The 19,402-nt window shown below is 41.7% G+C and overlaps 1 protein-coding gene across 48 annotated transcripts in view; it reads right to left on the minus strand.

The window, feature by feature from the left end:
• Positions 1–375: 375 nt before the first annotated feature.
• The window catches only part of celf2 (cugbp, Elav-like family member 2), a 219,653-nt gene continuing 200,626 nt past the window's right edge, over positions 376–19,402 (minus strand). For 8 of the 48 annotated variants that reach the window (XM_031798191.1, XM_031798178.1, XM_031798173.1 and 5 more), the window contains 6 exons: positions 18,405–18,536; positions 13,269–13,376; positions 7,413–7,610; positions 6,893–7,036; positions 6,538–6,709; positions 376–4,919 (listed from right to left, as the gene is read on the minus strand). In XM_031798191.1, the coding sequence (XP_031654051.1) occupies positions 6,582–6,709; positions 6,893–7,036; positions 7,413–7,610; positions 13,269–13,376; positions 18,405–18,536 (710 nt within the window). In that variant the 3' untranslated portion in view covers positions 376–4,919; positions 6,538–6,581. Of the gene's footprint in view, positions 6,710–6,892; positions 7,037–7,412; positions 7,611–13,268; positions 13,389–18,404; positions 18,537–19,402 lie in introns of all 48 variants that reach the window. The other 40 variants (XM_031798194.1, XM_031798189.1, XM_031798188.1 and 37 more) reach the window with 18 other exon arrangements.

Raw genomic sequence — 19,402 nt, forward strand, 5'->3', positions numbered from 1 at the left:
CAAGCGATTTCTTGTTGAAATATTTGTCATTATCATGGCCCCCGAGCACCATAGCCTGAAGTAGAATTTTGTTTTCCAAATTTGATTGTCATTTGGATTTTTTTTCCCAAAAGGTGATGAACTGTCACATCATCTTGGGCTACAAAGTAATATACATAGACACACCTTGATGTATATGTATCATGTTTACTGAGGACACCATAGTGAGTTGTCACTTGGGGATGAAATCAACTGTACTATGTGTAAAACAAGGAACAAACACCAGAGAGGAAAAGGAGAGATAGAGATGTGAAACGTGGGGTTGTGTGAAACATTACGACATCAGACAGCCACTGGAACACAACAACAACAACAACAACACACACACAGAGACGATTATTAGGAAAAATGGTTTAATATCGGAGACAGAAGCAAGTAACTGCATCACACAAGAACATACGTTTACAAAAATAATTCTGACTGCTTCAGCTACACAGTTAGTTCACAGGGGACAGAGAAACCAGAGAAATCTAAACAGTTAAAAGCAAAAACCTCTAATTAAGCATCTTTTTTTTATTAAACTAATACATTAATCCACTGAAGGTGACTAAATATTTATATTCCTAATTGTCTTTATCATGTAGACGTCACAATACAGAAGTTAAATGAAACTTACCGTTTTTTTTTTGTATAGACAAACGGCTATAACTATTTATAAGCCAAAAAGAAATCAACACTCGCCTAACTCCTCTTTGCGAAAAGAACAACACTGAAGTACGGAAAAATAAGAAGTTAATTCATTAAAGAAACCAAGCCAAAGTTCTTCTAGAAAATCGTATATTAAAAGACAACGTTCTTGATGCCAGCTATAAATCATACTCGGGAACCAGTCAACAAAGGTCAGGCCACATCATGAGGCCAGACAGGTTTGTTTTTCTAATAGTTTTTTTTGTTTCCTTTAATCTCCAGTATAAAAAGTTTCACTGGTACAAAATGCATAAGTACAATCATTTGTAGAAATAGGAAAGCCTGCATTTTTTGTACTTTTTCAATCCCATCCAATGACAGATTTCGAAGTGTTGTCAAACAAACATACAATACGCTTACAGAATCCACTGAAATGCATTGACTTTGGCTTCTCTCAAGACAATACTTAAAACTATTGAAATCCTTTAGAATCAAACAAAATGATATTAATCTACAGACAACAAGCTCTTTACGGCACAGAAAGAGAGAAAACAAACATTACCCCCCAAAACTAGACATAATAAGCCAAAATGCAAAGAAACTACAAGTTGTTTTTTTCCTTTAAAATGTCATTGTTTGATAAATAGCACTTTAGATAATTATAAATAAAAAAGAGAACAGAGAACGGAACAGTGACAAGATTGAAAGATTACAACAAGCATCGGTGATGACAGCCCCTGAGATGTGAGGCACTCAACAGACACTCCTGTCTAACGGTCTGTCTGCGGAGGACACTCTTGTGCTTTTTCAGAAACATCTAACAGACTGCAACTTCAATCAGACTACACTGTGCCAACCCGTGGTGTGTGTGTGTGTGTGTGTGTGTGTGTGTGTGAGCGAGCGATTTGGGAATTGGGGGATGCTTAAGTTCTGTAAAAACACACACATCTCCCAAAGTATAAGTAGTTGGCTAAGGGATGAACCCGAAAACAAACAGAAAAACCCAAGCCTCTACGCCTGCAACCCATTATGCTGCACCGTAAGTTGATGTAACTCTGTTGTCTGTTTATGTTACCTAATGTATTTAGAGTGCAAAGATGTTCCTCACAGAGAGGATTCCTGAAAGGTCTGAGGCCTAATAGGGCAGCTGTCTTATAAGGAGACTACAATCAGCTCACGTTAATGACAAAATGATCTATTAACACTGACATATGTGGAGTATGACATATTGGCAATCCTGATTACTTTTATGCAGGTAGTTAGAGCGGTTTGTATGGCATTACTCATGCTTACTGCTTTAGGAAATGTCAATTTGATATGCTATGGACTCAACTGAAGTTTGGCATTGACTTGGTCATTTGACATGGTAAAGGCTCTGCCTCTTGGGCGAGACGGTTGTTTTTGCTGTCTAAGAACTGAACAAGATCGCTACCCTTTCATCTCATTTTATTTCCCCTGTCTGCACTTTACAAACCCTCCTCCATTTGGCTCGGTATTTCAAATAAACCTTGTTATTCCGTAAAAAGACGATGGAACAGATAACAGTAACTTATTTTCCCTTGGTTGTCAGTTTGAGAGCCACACTTAAAGAAGAAGGTGGCCATTTTGCCTCTCTACTCTGCGTTGTGGAACAAAATGGTGACACGCTTACCCAGAGTTGGAGAAGCTGGAGGTACAGTACAATACAGTACACTTAGACTTGGCAAACACCACCTACTTACATACAGATTTTAGATCCGATTAGACAAGTCTTTCGATACAACACTCCCTGGTTAAGGCGACTGGTGAGTTTTTGTATAAAATAGTGCTGCGTTTTGCAGACCGTAAACTAGGTTTCCAGGGAAGGGAATCGGGGCAGTTTTACAGAATACTGAGACTGACGGACAGACAGCATTGTGTCATGTAAACGGATTGACTATGAGAATCTTGACATAATACTTTGGCATCTCAACACTGTTTTGGCCAGTTACACTACATTACACAACATTTACAACAGGGCAAACATATTTCTGTAATAATGGTGTAATTACCAATACTGGTACATATGAAACTGTCAACTGTCAACTGTCAACTGAAGAAACAACAAAACCAAACAGCTGAAAATCATTCTGTATTATCAACGTTGTTTTGTCTGCGTCTGGGGAGGGTTTGAGGCTTGTGTGGGAAAGTCTTGCCCTCCACTTACCTTATGAAAGCAACGCATTCATGGTGTTTGAGGCGACACATACATGACCAGCAAATAACGATGCCCCTTCCCAGTCTGTAGCAACTTCAACTAAACACTTGTCCTTGATTTAGGTTATAATGAGAGAGACGAAGCTTAAAATAAGGCTTGACATTTGTCAAAGCGAAAGGATGAAGCGAGAGTGTTTGGCGAAAATGTGTGTTCATGTGAGTGTTCATGTAAAGGCTTGTGATAAGGCTTTGAAGAATGCTCTGTATAATGACTCATGTGAGAACTGTCTGTGTGAGTGACGTGTTGATAGAGAGAGCGTGTGAACAGCAATGTAAAGACTGGTGGGCAGGAACATGGAAACTGGACTGTAGAGGCTCTCACACTCAGGGGCTCTCATACACAACAACAAAGTAAAGTCAACTGTGAGGTCTGCTTGAGTGTGTGTGTGTGTGTGTGTACACGTGCGAGTGTGTTAGTGTGTGTGTATATATATATATATATAATATATATGACACATGGGCACTTTTTACATCTTTACAAAAAAAAAAGCTAAACATTAACAGTTTCAGGCAACAAGACCACAGAATAGCAAGTTAACAAACTCTTTTTTAAATCTATATTTTTACATATGAGGGATCCATACAAAACACTTAATAAAATACCCATGTTATCAAATAATTTCACAAGAAATACACTGACGCGCTATAGACAGGATGTACCTTCAGGTTTTGGCACTAAACTCCACTGATCTTGTCTTTTGTTCTTTATAAGAAAAGAAAATCACATTATAATGAACAACAAAACACATGTAAATATTGTTTCCCACGATAGAAATAAAATTATATTAACATTGATGCTTCACAAGCCGACATGTTATATATATATATTTATATATTCATATATATATTTCTTTTTTAGGAATTTTATATAGCTAATTACCCAACAAGAAATTTAGCAAATCGGGACTGCTTAAAAAAAGAAGACAAAATGAACAATTATAATAGTATTCATATGAAAGGCTTTGTCTATTGTTCAAGTAAACAGATTTTTTTTAGTCTTCTCTTTAAAAACACGAGACACTAAGACCGTTAGACTTGTAAATGAAACCAAAACTAAACTCACAAGAAGCACCAACGTTAACGCGGGTTACAGGCATTTTCCTCTTTTTTTCTCACTCTATAATTTAAACAGTAGAAAATATAGGTCATTTGTTTATCATGTGCATTTAAACCACGGATTGTCTATCTGTGAGTCAGTTCAGCAAAAGGTGACACGTAGGTAGCATTTCTCCCCCCAAACAGGGCAAGTCTTTTTTGTTGACATTTTTGTAATACCTTAAACTACTCTAGAAAAAAGTGGTTCTATATATACTTTAATGAGAAACAGAGCCACTTAAAATGGCCTTATCAAAAAACTTTACACTGCCTGAAAAATGTAAAAACAATTACAGAGCTCTGAGAGAGTCTAATATTGATCAGACAGTTTTTATTCAGAACTGTTTGGAAGTAGTCTATTTTTCATGGACACCGACAGTGTCTGCTTCTGGCCTCATATTGCCAGTGGAGCCAGAAACAAGACAGCATGCCAATCCCTGTGCTGAACTTTCAAGTTTACTTTAAATGAAAAAAGGAACAAAAAACTCAACCCAACATAAAAGAAGGAAACTAAACATAACTAAATAAACCTAATGGAAATCATTTTGCCACAGGGTTGTTCTGTTTTTAAAAAGAAACGTTTTGTTTTTGTCTGTAAGAGTTCAGTCTTTTTGTATGAATGATGCTATACTTCTTCACATTGATTCGCTCCAACCCTCCCCCCCCCTCCCCCTCCTTCATGCACAATGTACCCCATTTACCCCACCTCCCCAAAATAGAACAAAATGAGGTCACATGCAAAAAAAAGTCCAAAAAGGTCACGCTAAGTTCAAAAGGTCAGTAGGCGGAGACCAGGTTATGATCAGGTGAGCTCAGAAAACAATGACGGGACGATGAGACTTTTTGTATTTTTTTGGTTTTTGGACGCCAGGCCACAGAGACATGCTAGGCAAACGATGAGCTAACAGGCATGGAGATGGGTTCTATAGGAAGAAAACAGGGGAGAGGAGAGAGTTACACACAGGACAGAGAGCCAGGGCACCACATTACTACAGCATTAAAATCAGGGGAACAACACACAACAAAACAACAATGTAAACCACCAGGTCATAAGGTCAACACCACAATTTTTTATCTCTCGCTATTTTTTTTTTTTTTTTTACATAAATGATTTACAATTTGGATTAATACTAACAGACACACATTTACTGTACAAACACATTATCACACACTCATACACAGAGCAGCCAAAGTTATATCCATCAGTACCACATGCTCCTAGAGAGCAAGGAGGATGGATTGTCATTTGGGAGAAACTGTTGAAAAGTTTTTGTACAGTACAAACGAACGAAACATAACGAAACAAACACGTGAACAAAAAAACGAAACGCAAGGAAAGGTTGAAATTTGACAGGTGAAGTACCGATACTGATGGGGAGAGAGAGAGAAAGAGCTGATCACGGACGGATGTGATGCACAGACAGAGAGAGGTGTATGACAGTGAAGGGAGCAGAGGCAGAGCGAGGTGTGAACGTGGCTCTGTTCTAGAGAATTCTACAGTTCCGAATTTCAGAAGACTACTAGACAAGGTTCTATTCTAACGGATTCGGTTCTTTATAGGATTCCAATAACTTAACGATAGGCAATAAATAAAATCCTTTTTTTCTGAGGCAGTAAGAATTTTGTATAAAAATAGAACTGCTTTTTTTACAAATAAAATGTACAGGCCTGTGGCTTTCGCTACTTTGAATTAATTTTTTTATCTCTCAAGAAACATCAAGTATTTTCAGTTAACTTCCCACCCATACATTTTTTAATCTTATAGCCTTCATCAGATTCTGGATGTTACTTTGAAAATGTTCTACACAATATCCCTTTCAACAAAGACCAATGTGATCTGATCCAGAAAATCGTAGTTTGCTAACATTGTTTTAGTGTGAAATAAACATTCTCCACATTAAGAAATGACTGGAGTCATGATAATAATGAAATCGAGGACTGTATGGGATTCTGTCGTTGACTGACTAACAGGTGAGAGGCCACTAAGTTTTGTTTTTTAACCCTTTGTTCCCTGGTGTCTGTCAGCAGGCATCAGGGGTCAGAGAAGCAGCGGTGGTTGGCCCGGAAACCAACACCAGGAGGTCAAGGGTCATGTGCATATCGGTGCGTGGTGTGTCAGAAATGAACCCTTTATATCGACATTTTATCAGGCCTCATGTTCACAAAGAGAACAAACAAAACCATATAGCTTGTTTTTTTTCTTACTCTGTTTTTCGAGTAATGAAATTCTTCTGATAACAGTATATAAATAATCACGTAGAAAATTAAATATGTTTTACAACTGAAAAAGCTACCAATGATAGCTACTTTTTTAAAAAGTGGTACAAAATAAAGGTGGTAATGGAAGCATTCATGTGAAAGATAATACAAAAAAAATCATAATAGTAATAATAAATAATACTGCTGAACACAAAAGCTAAAAATAAAAAAACTCAAGGAGAAAGTAGTGTCTCCCTCTGGTGGTCAAATGTTGTCTCCCCCCTCCCTCCACTTCCCTCCCCCAGTCCCTGTGTAGAGGTCGTGGCTCGTATGGGGACTTACCCTAGCAGTGGTAACATGGGAGCAGATTGGCCCTAGTGCTAAGATCAGTATGGTTTGCTGTCGTTCTTGGAGCGCTTGAGCTGCACCTTCAGCCTCTTCATGCCGATCTGGAAGCCATTCATGGCCTGGATGGCTGCCTGCGCTGACACGGGATTGTCATAGCTGACGAAGCCTGGGAGGCAGAGAAGGAAATGGACCGGGTACAAGAGAAGAAAGAGGGAGAGCAAGTTAGAGAGAGAGAGGGTGCCCAAAAGGATGTAGGAGACGTAGAAGAAACTCAAATGATTGAAAAGGAATACAACATGTAATTCATACACAGGTGTATGTGTGTGTTGGTGCGTTTGTGCTGATGTACCGAAGCACTTGCTCAGGTTTGTCTGTTTGTCAATGAAGACTTTGGCAGAGACCACATTTCCAAAAGGCATGAACATCTGCAGGATGTCCTGGTCCCCAAACTCCTGGGGCAGGTGGTAGATGAACAGGTTGGCACCTTCAGGCCCTAACAGGAGAGAGACATGGGACAGTAGCGGGTAAGGGTTAAACCCAGAGACATACAGAGTGAAGAGATTATAGAGTTAATGCATACGTCTTTAACCCACTATGCTCTCCCCTCTACCCTCAGTGCCCAACCTGTTTCTGGCTACCCGTGGTTAGTATCGTTGTTGCATTAGTAATCTCACTAGAAAGCTTCTTGTGCCAATTCGACTATTGCAGTCGGGTCTGGCTGTACTGGGAGTGCATACCTCTCTCCCAACACTCCACCACTTGATTCCTTCACTTCCCCCTCAACTCTCCAGAACCCCCTCTACCCTCCTGTCTCTTCCCTCCCCCTGACCCTTCCCTCCGCCCCCTGGCTCCACCCCACGCCCACTGACCCTCTTTCTGGCTGCCGGCGGCACCTTGCTGCTGCAGCAGGGACTGGCTGTAGAGGGTGGGCAGGGCTGCGGCTGCATACTGCTGGATCCCTGAGTAGGCCTGTGTGAGCGCGTCCATGGTGCCCGCCGTGCCGTTGGTCAGCCCCGCGCCGCCCAGGCCTCCGTTCAGGGCCGCCATACCTGAGAGCATGTGAGCAACTTTACATAAAACCCAACAGTACAAAAAGAAGAGTGCACTTACTCATTATACATACAGTACACTCATTATACATACAGTACACACTCATTATACATACAGTACACACTCATTATACATACAGTACACACTCATTATACATACAGTACACACTCATTATACATACAGTACACACTCATTATACATACAGTACACACTCATTATACATACAGTACACACATTATACATACAGTACACACTCATTATACATACAGTACACACTCATTATACATACAGTACACACATTATACATACAGTACACACTCATTATACATACAGTACACACATTATACATACAGTACACACTCATTATACATACAGTACACACTCATTATACATACAGTACACACTCATTATACATACAGTACACACATTATACATACAGTACACACTCATTATACATACAGTACACACTCATTATACATACGGTACACACATTATACATACAGTACACACATTATACATACAGTACACACATTAAACATACAGTACACACTCATTATACATACAGTACAAACATTATACATACAGTACACTAATTATACATACAGTACACACTCTATACATACAGTACACTCATTATACATACAGTACACACTCATTATACATACAGTACACACACATTATACATACAGTACACTCATTATACATACAGTACACACTCATTATACATACAGTACACACATACATACAGTACACTCATTATACATACAGTACACACACATTTAAAAAAACACTACACACACACATTATACGTACACTAGACACATTATACATACAGTACACACTCATTATACATACACTACACACACATTATACATACACTACACACATTAAACATACAGTACACACTCATTATACATACACTACACACACATTATACAAACACTACACACATTATACATGCAGTACACACACATTATACATACAGTACACACTCATTATACATACAGTACACACATACATACAGTACACTCATTATACATACAGTACACACTCATTATACATACAGTACACTCATTATACATACAGTACACACTCATTATACATACAGTACACACATACATACAGTACACTCATTATACATACAGTACACACACATTTAAAAAAAACACTACACACACACATTATACGTACACTAGACACATTATACATACAGTACACACTCATTATACATACACTACACACACATTATACATACACTACACACATTATAAATACAGTACACACTCATTATACATACACTACACACACATTATACAAACACTACACACATTATACATGCAGTACACACCCATTATACATACAGTACACACTCATTATACATACAGTACACACATACATACAGTACACTCATTATACATACAGTACACACTCATTATACATACAGTACACTCATTATACATACAGTACACACTCATTATACATACAATACACACACACATTATACGTACACTAGACACATTATACATACAGTACACACTCATTATACATATAGTACACTCATTATACATACAGTACACTCATTATACATACAGTACACACACATTATACATACAGTACACACTCATTATACATACAGTACACACTCATTATACATACAGTACACTCATTATACATACAGTACACACTCATTATACATACAATACACACACACATTATACGTACACTAGACACATTATACATACAGTACACACTCATTATACATATAGTACACTCATTATACATACAGTACACTCATTATACATACAGTACACACACATTATACATACAGTACACACTCATTATACATACAGTACACACATACATACAGTACACTCATTATACATACAGCACACACACATACAGTACACTCATTATACATACAGTACACACTCATTATACATACACTACACACACACATTATACATACAGTACACTCATGATACATACACTACACACATTATACATACAGTACACACACATTATACATGCAGTACACACACATTATACATGCAGTACACACATTCTACATACACTACACACACATTATACAAACACTACACACATTATACATGCAGTACACACACATTATACATGCAGTACACACTCATTATACATACACTACACACATTATACAAACACTACACACATTACACATACAGTACACACTCATTATACATACAGTACACACTCATTATACATACACTACACACATTACACACACACACACACACACACACACACACACACACACACACACTCAACATACACATTCACTCTACATACATATACAGTGGGGAGAACAAGTATTTGATACACTGCCGATTTTGCAGGTTTTCCTACTTACAAAGCACGTAGAGGTCTAGTTTTTTATCATAACTACACTTCAACTGTGAGAGATGGAATCTAAAACAAAAATCCAGAAAATCACATTGTTTGATTTTAAGGAATTAATATGCAATAAAAGCAGAACTTAATATTTGGTACAATTACAGAGATCATACGTTTCCTGTCATTCTTGACCAGGTTTGCACACACTGCAGCAGGGGTTTGGCCCACTCCTCCATACAGACCTTCTCCAGATCCTTCAGGTTTCGGGGCTGTCGCAGGGCAATACGGACTTTCAGCTCCCTCCTAAGATTTTCTATTGGGTTCATTTTTGGAGACTGGCTAGGCCACTCCAGGACCTTGAGATGCTTCTTACGGAGCCACTCCTTAGTTGCCCTGGCTGTGTGTTTCGGGTCGTTGTCATGCTGGAAGACCCAGCCACGACCCATCTTCAATGCTCTTACTGAGGGAAGGAGGTTGTTGGCCAAGATACATGGCCCCATCCATCCTCCCCTCAATACGGTGCAGTCGTCCTGTCCCCTTTGCAGAAAAGCATCCCCAAAGAATCCCCATGCTTCAAGGTTGGGATGGTGTTCTTGGGGTTGTACTCATCCTTCTTCTTCCTCCAAACACAGCAAATGGAGTTTAGACCAAAAAGCTATATTTTTGTCTCATCAGACCACATGACCTTCTCCCATTCCTCCTCTGGATCATCCAGATGGTCATTACCAAACTTCAGACGGGCCTGGACATGGGCCGACTTGAGCAGGGGGACCTTGCGTGCGCTGCAGGATTTTAATCCATGATGGCGTAGTGTGTTACTAATGGTTTTCTTTGAAACTGTGGTCCCAGCTCTCTTCAGGTCATTGACCAGGTCCTGCCGTGTTGTTCTGGGCTGATCCCTCACCTTCCTCATGATCATTGATGCCCCACGAGGTGAGATCTTGCATGGAGCCCCAGACCGAGGGTGATTGACCGTCATCTTGAACGTCTTCCATTTTCTAATAATTGCGCCAACAGTTGTTACCTTCTCACCAAGCTGCTTGCCTATTGTCCTGTAGCCCATCCCAGCCCTGTGCAGGTCTACAATTGTATCCCTGATGTCACACAGCTCTCTGGCCATTGTGGAGAGGTTGGAGTCTGTTTGAGTGTGTGGACAGGTGTCTTTTATACAGGTAACGAGTTCAAAGAGGTGCAGTTAATACAGGTAATGAGTGGAGAACAGGATGGATTCTTAAAGAAAAACTAACAGGTCTGTGGGAGACGGAATTCTTACTGGTTGGTAGGTGATCAAATACTTATGTCATGCAATAAAATGCAAATGAATTACTTAAAAATCATACAATGTGATTTTCTGGATTTTTGTTTTAGATTCCGTCTCTCACAGTTGAAGTGTAGTTATGATAAAAATTACAGACCTCTACATGCTTTGTAAGTAGGGAAACCTGCAAAATCGGCAGTGCATCAAATACTTGTTCTCCCCACTGTAAACACACACACACATATTCATTCAACATACAGTACATACACTCACACTCTCACACACACACACACACACACACACACACACACACACACACACACACACACACACACACACACACACACACACACACACACACACACACACACACACACACACACACACACACACACACACACTTCAATACATTTTGTACAGGATATGTAAATATATGCACAAAATACTTATTTTATCTCTCACACACACATAATACACTTGTCCTACATGTAATAGACATTATAACACATAACACAGAGGTGAATGGAGAGCCTGGCCTGACCCATGCAAACTGGAACACCACAGCAGAAATATGCAGCCAACCGCTGAAATATCACCATGACAACATCCCTATCCCCCCACCCCACACAGACACTCAAGGCCTAATGTACGAGTTTAACATCCACACTTCAGAACCCGCTACTGTACTCAAGAACCAATATCTCAATATTGGCTCAATCTATCGCTCTCTGCCATTTTCACCACCCACACAGAGGAGAAATCACCTCACTACTGTTAGACCAATCAGACCCCAGACCAACAATGTCAAACACCAATCAAACGGCACGTCCCTGGCATCAAACGGCATGCCCATTTAGAGGGTAACGACGAGCAGCAAGGTTAAAAAGGACAGCTGCACTTGTTAGTGTGGCTTCACTGCCTAGCAGGGCAACAGTCTGAGGGGATCGATATTCCCAAATGACCCGCCGCCCGCCACCATCTGACAGAGAGGTAAATGATGACCACGGCGCTGGAAATTATAGGTCACTCATTTATTCAGAAATAATTGCACCGTTGACCTTTACGATTCAATTAAAGCCTAGATGTGCTTCAATGAAAGAAGGAGGGGAAAGGGGGGAGAAGATTAATGTGAAACTGGCATTCTCATCGTGTTTGAGCGGAGGTGGGATTTATAAAGCGGATATGGCAACTGTTGAAGAAGCAGGAAAAGGTCAGGGGAGAATATGTGGAGAATGGGCTGGTTTTACAAGATCTCTGCTGTCATAACAACCCTGATTAAGGCGACACACTTTGACTTTCCCCCAGAGGTGTAGCAGGACATGACAGGACAGAGACTTAAGTGTGGCCATCAGAGAAACTCACTGGCATGGCTACTCTACGACTACTGGGACGTGGCTCATCTCATACATGTAGACTTATACCTGATTAAGGCCACTTCTGTATTCTTCCCTTCACCTCTACTAAAAAAGTGTTTTCGTTTTTTTGTTGTTGAAAAAAATGTACCTCTACTTACACACAAGGGTGCAGATTCACTAGTGACACGTACACGACCCCGCACAGACGTGGAGCGGCACCAGCACGCAGACAAAGCGACAGCACAAACAGCAGCACTCTTACAACAGGCACCACCCCGTGTGACACAACCAGGAAGCGGATGGATTCATGAATAAATGGATGGATGTATTGGTAGCCGTGGTCTTTGTGAGGATGTGGTGGGTTAGGGGGGGGGGGGCCTGGAGCATAAAGCCAGGCTGAACAGGTGATTTCTCAGGGAGCGGACACAGAGGGACACCACATGGCACCCACGGGCATAGTTTGAGGGTCATAGTGACAGATGTTTGGATCTGGGACTTTGGTGGAATTTGATAGTGTTTAGAGTACTGTCTTTAGATCATTACCAGTATTATTATTCATGTTTGTAACACAGACTGGAGGTGGTTTCTAGATATGACGTTCCTCTGCAACAGCAGCGTATCCCTGTGTCTGAGTGATGGCGATGGCGGTGGTGGTGAGATGAGTGGTGAGCGGCCGATGGTCGGTGAATACTCACTGTTGACGCTACCTGCTAGTGCATTAATGTTGTTCAGACCCATGGTGGCGCCAGCCAGGCCCTGCAGAGTGCCCAGAGAGGTCAGAGAGTTCATGCCCGAGGAGTTGGCTGTGGTGCCCGCTGTCGGGAAGAGAGGATACCAGGGGGAGAGGAAGGAGTGGGCAAGAGAAGGTGGGAGAGAAAGAGGAAGGAAGAACAAGACAACAAGCACGCGCGTTAGAGAAGCGGAGGCATCCAATTGGACGTTTTAGTGATATAAGCAACAACATCCTCCCTGCTCAGACAAACTGGAGCTGAGGAGAGTGGCAGGCAGGAAGTTCATATCTCTGCCCTCATTCAACACTGAAAGTCCTAGAAATGAGTGTAGCTGCCATGTAACATATAAAGATCCCTCACACATGTGAATGCAGAGCACGATGAACACAGTAGTTGTGGACGCGTGTGTAGCGATGAAAAGGTGAGGGATTGGGTTCTTCCTTCGTGAAGCGGTCATGTAACGACCAAACCTAAAGCAGGCAGACAGGCAGGCAAGAGCGCCAGACGACCAACTAGACCCTACGCTAGAGTCCTGCTTAGGATCCCTAAGTATGATAGAAGTATGACAGAGATATATCTCGGCATACATGTTACGTGTTTTTTTTTTTTTACAAGGTTAATTTAGCCCTAGAACAGAGACACAGACACACACAGACACGATTGTGACACACACACACAGACACGATTGTGACACACAGACAGACACGATTGTGACACACACACAGACACGATTGTGACACACAGACAGACACGATTGTGACACACACACAGACACGATTGTGACACACAGACAGACACGATTGTGACACACACACAGACACGATTGTGACACACACACAGACACGATTGTGACACACACACAGACACGATTGTGACACACACAAATACAAAAGAACAGATCATGAGTGACAAGATCATGCCTAAGTGCTACATGGTCCCTAAGTACAATGTGAGTGACTAACAATTGTCTTTTACAGACGTTTATTTGATTGTCCAGAAAGTGTCCATCTTCCAGTGGACATAATGACCACACACCCCTCATGTCCAGTCACACAGAAAAATAGGATATCTTAAAATAGACTTAGTACAAATGAAAAGCAAGACAGTCTCTCAATGGTAAATTGTCTGTCTTTATCAAATTGATACTAATATTCTGTCAAAATGTCATTGGTGGAGAGTGTCGCGTTTCATTGGCACTGAGCAGAGCATGCACTAATAATGTAGCTCTAGTAACCACAGAACACATGAGAGCGAGCGAGAGAGCAGAATTCACATTCAAACCTATGCTAAGCAGATGGGTGAAAGGAGGGAGCAGGACAGGCAAAGGGTGATGGGTTCATGAGAGAGAGACACTAAACAAAGCTCTTATTCACGCTCTGTTACTTGGCCACTCCAGAAAAGACAGCCACCAGGGAACTGGAGGAGCAAGGCAGGGAGGACGAGAGAGAGACAACAAATGGAGTGAAAGAGAGAGAGAGAAAATAAATAGAATAAGATAAAAGCAAAGAGAGAGAGAGAGCAGAATAAGAGGAAAGCAGAGAGAGAGAGAGCAGAATAAGATAAAAGCAGAGAGAGAGAGAGCAGAATAAGAGGAAAGCAGAGAGAGAGAGAGCAGAATAAGATAAAAGCAGAGAGAGAGAGCAGAATAAGATAAAAGCAGAGAGAGAGAGAGCAGAATAAGAGGAAAGCAGAGAGAGAGAGAGCAGAATAAGATAAAAGCAGAGAGAGAGCAGAATAAGAGGAAAGCAGAGAGAGAGAGAGAGCAGAATAAGATAAAAGCAGAGAGAGAGCAGAATAAGAGGAAAGCAGAGAGAGAGAGAGAGCAGAATAAGATAAAAGGAAAGAGAGAGAGCAGAATAAGAGGAAAGCACAGAGAGAGAGAGAGAGAGAGAGCAGAATAAGATAAAAGCAGAAAGAGAGAGAGCAGAATAAGATAAAAGCAGAAAGAGAGAGAGAGCAGAATAAGATAAAAGCAGAAAGAGAGAGAGAGCAGAATAAGAGGAAAGCAGAGAGAGAGAGAGCAGAATAAGATAAAAGCAGAGAGAGAGAGAGCAGAATAAGATAAAAGCAGAGAGAGAGAGAGCAGAATAAGAGGAAAGCAGAGAGAGAGAGAGCAGAATAAGATAAAAGCAGAGAGAGAGAGCAGAATAAGATAAAAGCAGAGAGAGAGAGCAGAATAAGAGGAAAGCAGAGAGAGAGAGAGCAGAATAAGATAAAAGCAGAGAGAGAGCAGAATAAGAGGAAAGCAGAGAGAGAGAGAGAGCAGAATAAGATAAAAGGAAAGAGAGAGAGCAGAATAAGAGGAAAGCACAGAGAGAGAGAGAGAGAGCAGAATAAGATAAAAGCAGAAAGAGAGAGAGCAGAATAAGATAAAGCAGAAAGAGAGAGAGAGCAGAATAAGATAAAAGCAGAAAGAGAGAGAGAGCAGAATAAGATAAAAGCAGAAAGAGAGAGAGAGCAGAATAAGAGGAAAGCAGAGAGAGAGAGAGAGAGAGAGAGCAGAATAAGATAAAAGCAGAAAGAGAGAGAGCAGAATAAGAGGAAAGCAGAGAGAGAGAGCAGAATAAGAGAAAAGCAGAGCTAGAGAGAGAGAGCAGAATAAGAGAAAAGCAGAGTGAGAGAAAAAGAGAATAAGAGAAAAGCAGAGAGATTGAGAGAAAGAGCAGAATAAGAGAAAAGCAGAAAGAGAAAGAGAAGAATAAGAGAAAAGCAGAGAGAGAGAGAAAGAGAGAGCAGAATAAGAGAAAAGCAGAGGGAGAGAGAGAGCAGAATAAGAGAAAAGCAGAGACAGAGAGAGAGAGCAGAATAAAATAAAAGCAGAGAGCAGAATAAGAAAAGCAAAGAGAGAGAGAGCAGAATAAGATAAAAGCAGAAAGAGAGAGAGAGAGCAGAATAAGAGGAAAGCAGAGAGAGAGAGAGAGAGAGAGAGAGAGCAGAATAAGATAAAAGCAGAAAGAGAGAGCAGAATAAGATAAAAGCAGAAAGAGAGAGAGAGCAGAATAAGAGGAAAGCAGAGAGAGAGAGAGAGAGAGCAGAATAAGATAAAAGCAGAAAGAGAGAGAGCAGAATAAGAGGAAAGCAGAGAGAGAGAGCAGAATAAGAGAAAAGCAGAGCTAGAGAGAGAGAGCAGAATAAGAGAAAAGCAGAGTGAGAGAAAAAGAGAAGAAGAGAAAAGCAGAGAGATTGAGAGAAAGAGCAGAATAAGAGAAAAGCAGAGAGAGAGAGAAAGAGAGAGCAGAATAAGAGAAAAGCAGAGAGAGAGAGAAAGAGAGAGCAGAATAAGAGAAAAGCAGAGGGAGAGAGAGAGCAGAATAAGAGAAAAGCAGAGACAGAGAGAGAGAGCAGAATAAAATAAAAGCAGAGAGCAGAATAAGAAAAGCAAAGAGAGAGAGAGCAGAATAAGATAAAAGCAGAAAAGAGAGAGAGAGAGCAGAATAAGAGGAAAGCAGAGAGAGAGAGAGAGAGAGAGAGAGAGAGCAGAATAAGATAAAAGCAGAAAGAGAGAGCAGAATAAGATAAAGCAGAAAGAGAGAGAGAGAGAGCGCAGAATAAGATAAAAGCAGAAAGAGAGAGAGCAGAATAAGATAAAAGCAGAAAGAGAGAGAGAGAGAGCAGAATAAGAGAAAAGCAGAGAGAGAGAGAGAGAGAAGAATAAGAGAAAAGCAGAGAGAGAGGGCAGAATAAGATAAAAGCAAAGAGAGAAAGAGAGCAGAATAAGATTAAATCAAAGAGAGAGAGCAGAATAAGAGAAAAGTAGAGAGCGAGAGAGCAGAATAAGATGAAAGCAGAAAGAGAGAGAGAGCAGAATAAGAGAAAAGCAGCGGGAGAGCAGAATAAGAGAACAGCAGAGAGAGAGAGAGAGCAGAATAAGAGAACAGCAGAGAGAGAGAGAGCAGAATAAGAGAAAAGCAGCGGGAGAGCAGAATAAGAGAACAGCAGAGAGAGAGAGAGCAGAATAAGAGAAAAGCAGCGGGAGAGCAGAATAAGAGAACAGCAGAGAGAGAGAGCAGAATAAGAGAACAGCAGAGAGAGAGAGAGAGAGCAGAATAAGATAAAAGCAGCAAGAGAGAGAGAGCAGAATAAGAGAACAGCAGAGAGAGCAGAATAAGATAAAAGCAGAGAGAGAGAGAGAGCAGAATAAGATAAAAGCAGAGAGAGAGAGAGAGCAGAATAAGATAAAAGCAGAGAGAGCAGAATAAGAGAACAGCAGAGAGAGCAGAATAAGATAAAAGCAGCGAGAGAGAGAGAGCAGAATAAGAGAACAGCAGAGAGAGAGAGCAGAATAAGAGAACAGCAGAGAGAGCAGAATAAGAGAACAGCAGAGAGAGCAGAATAAGATAAAAGCAGAGAGAGAGAGAGAGCAGAATAAGATAAAAGCAGAAAGAGAGAATGCAGGAGAGTGAAGAAGAGGAATAGAAGGAGAGAAAAGTGTCTCAATGTGACCTAGATGAACCCATCTCCTCCAGAGACTGCTGCTGTCTGTCTCTCTAGTCGCCAGACCCTGGCCATGTCCAGAGGCAGATCACACACGACACATAAAGGTTCCAACAACCATCCCTCCCCCGGAAACAATTCCACTGCACTTAAAGTTCCCGTGTCTCAGAGGGCTTGTGAAGCGAAGCGACGAGAGTCACTTTAAAGGCACAACAAACCCACACAAACAACCACACCCACCCACAGACAACTCTCAGTGTGGAAACCGAACACAGACGACATTGAGCTTCAGTACGTTTTACACACAACGCGTGGGACACGGAATGATATGGCCGCAGGGTGTACATGTCACATGACACGGTGAGGAGGTGAAGTGCTGTCAGACACAGACACGCAGGCAGGCGCCGGGACGGACACGGCATGAGGTCCCCGTGGTAACAGTAACACAATAACAAAACGCATAGGTGGACGGACACACACCATGGAGCGATATCTTGTGGGAGTCGACGGCAATGACTACTGATGGTGATGAAGATGGTTCGATCATCAGCAATGATGACGAAGATGATGGTATTGCTGACGACAGTGAAAATGATGGTGGTGGTAGGACAGGAGGGCAGGTGTCCCCCGCGTTTGACCCCCCCCCCCCCTCTGAAGCGGCGTTACCTGGGCTGGCCAGCGCTCCGAGGGAGGCCACGTTGGAGGACAGGGGGTTTGCGTTGGGGCCGGCTGAGTTTTGGGCCGCCGCTGCTGCCGCTGCTAAAGTGGCCAGGTTCTGCAACTGCAGAGCACTCATACCTGGAGGAGAGGAGCCAGAGAGGGTGTTGTCAAACCTGGGGACCACGTCTGGACCGCATCCGAAACCGGGTGCTAACCGCGTGGGCGTCGAAGGAGAGGTGTCTACTCGGGTTGACAAGCTGAGTGTTACTCATGAATGGTGGTTGAGGTGGAAAGTGCTACAATACAATACTATCACTTCTCGATGCTAATCTTAGGCCACTATTCGGGGGAGGGGGGGGGGGCATGTCAAGATATGACCAATTCCAGACAGAGCTGATCCTGACAACTGTGGACCACTAACACACACTGACAGGCTGGACATAAACTCCTGCAAGGGGGAAGAGAGACGGCACTGGCAACCGCCTGTCCAAGCTCTTCCATAAACACCTGTGGTCTATCTCAAGGTGTCATCTACCCTACTTTGTCTAGCTTCCTGTTTGATTCTATTGTTGTCTTTTACAGATCACAACGTGTAGTATAACAAGGCATTTGGACTCTACATTAACATAGAGCTTTGTTGTCTGTGCCGTGAGGTTTCTGGGGGTAGTAATTCATCAACATGTACAGTATGTAACTCTAGTCTAGTATGTAGGCTAACTGTAACCTGCTTTACTCATTAGCTACATGGTATTAGCATATGGGCCATTACTTAAGCATAATTAATGAGGCCATGCCAGCTTCTGACTGATGATAAAGTAACGACCATTAGACACCTCCAGGGGTGGTCAACCCTGCACCGTGTGTGACAGCAGCGTGGGTGTGTTTGGGAGAGAGAACGTGTGTACGTGAGCCGTTGGTGTGTATGAATGCATGCATGTGTGTGTCAGACAGAGCGCGTGTGTGTGTGAATAGAGAAATATGGCGTAGTAGGTTGGACATATGTG

The sequence above is a fragment of the Oncorhynchus kisutch genome, linkage group LG19 (assembly GCF_002021735.2).
Source record: "Oncorhynchus kisutch isolate 150728-3 linkage group LG19, Okis_V2, whole genome shotgun sequence".
NCBI classification, from domain to species: Eukaryota; Metazoa; Chordata; class Actinopteri; order Salmoniformes; family Salmonidae; genus Oncorhynchus; species Oncorhynchus kisutch.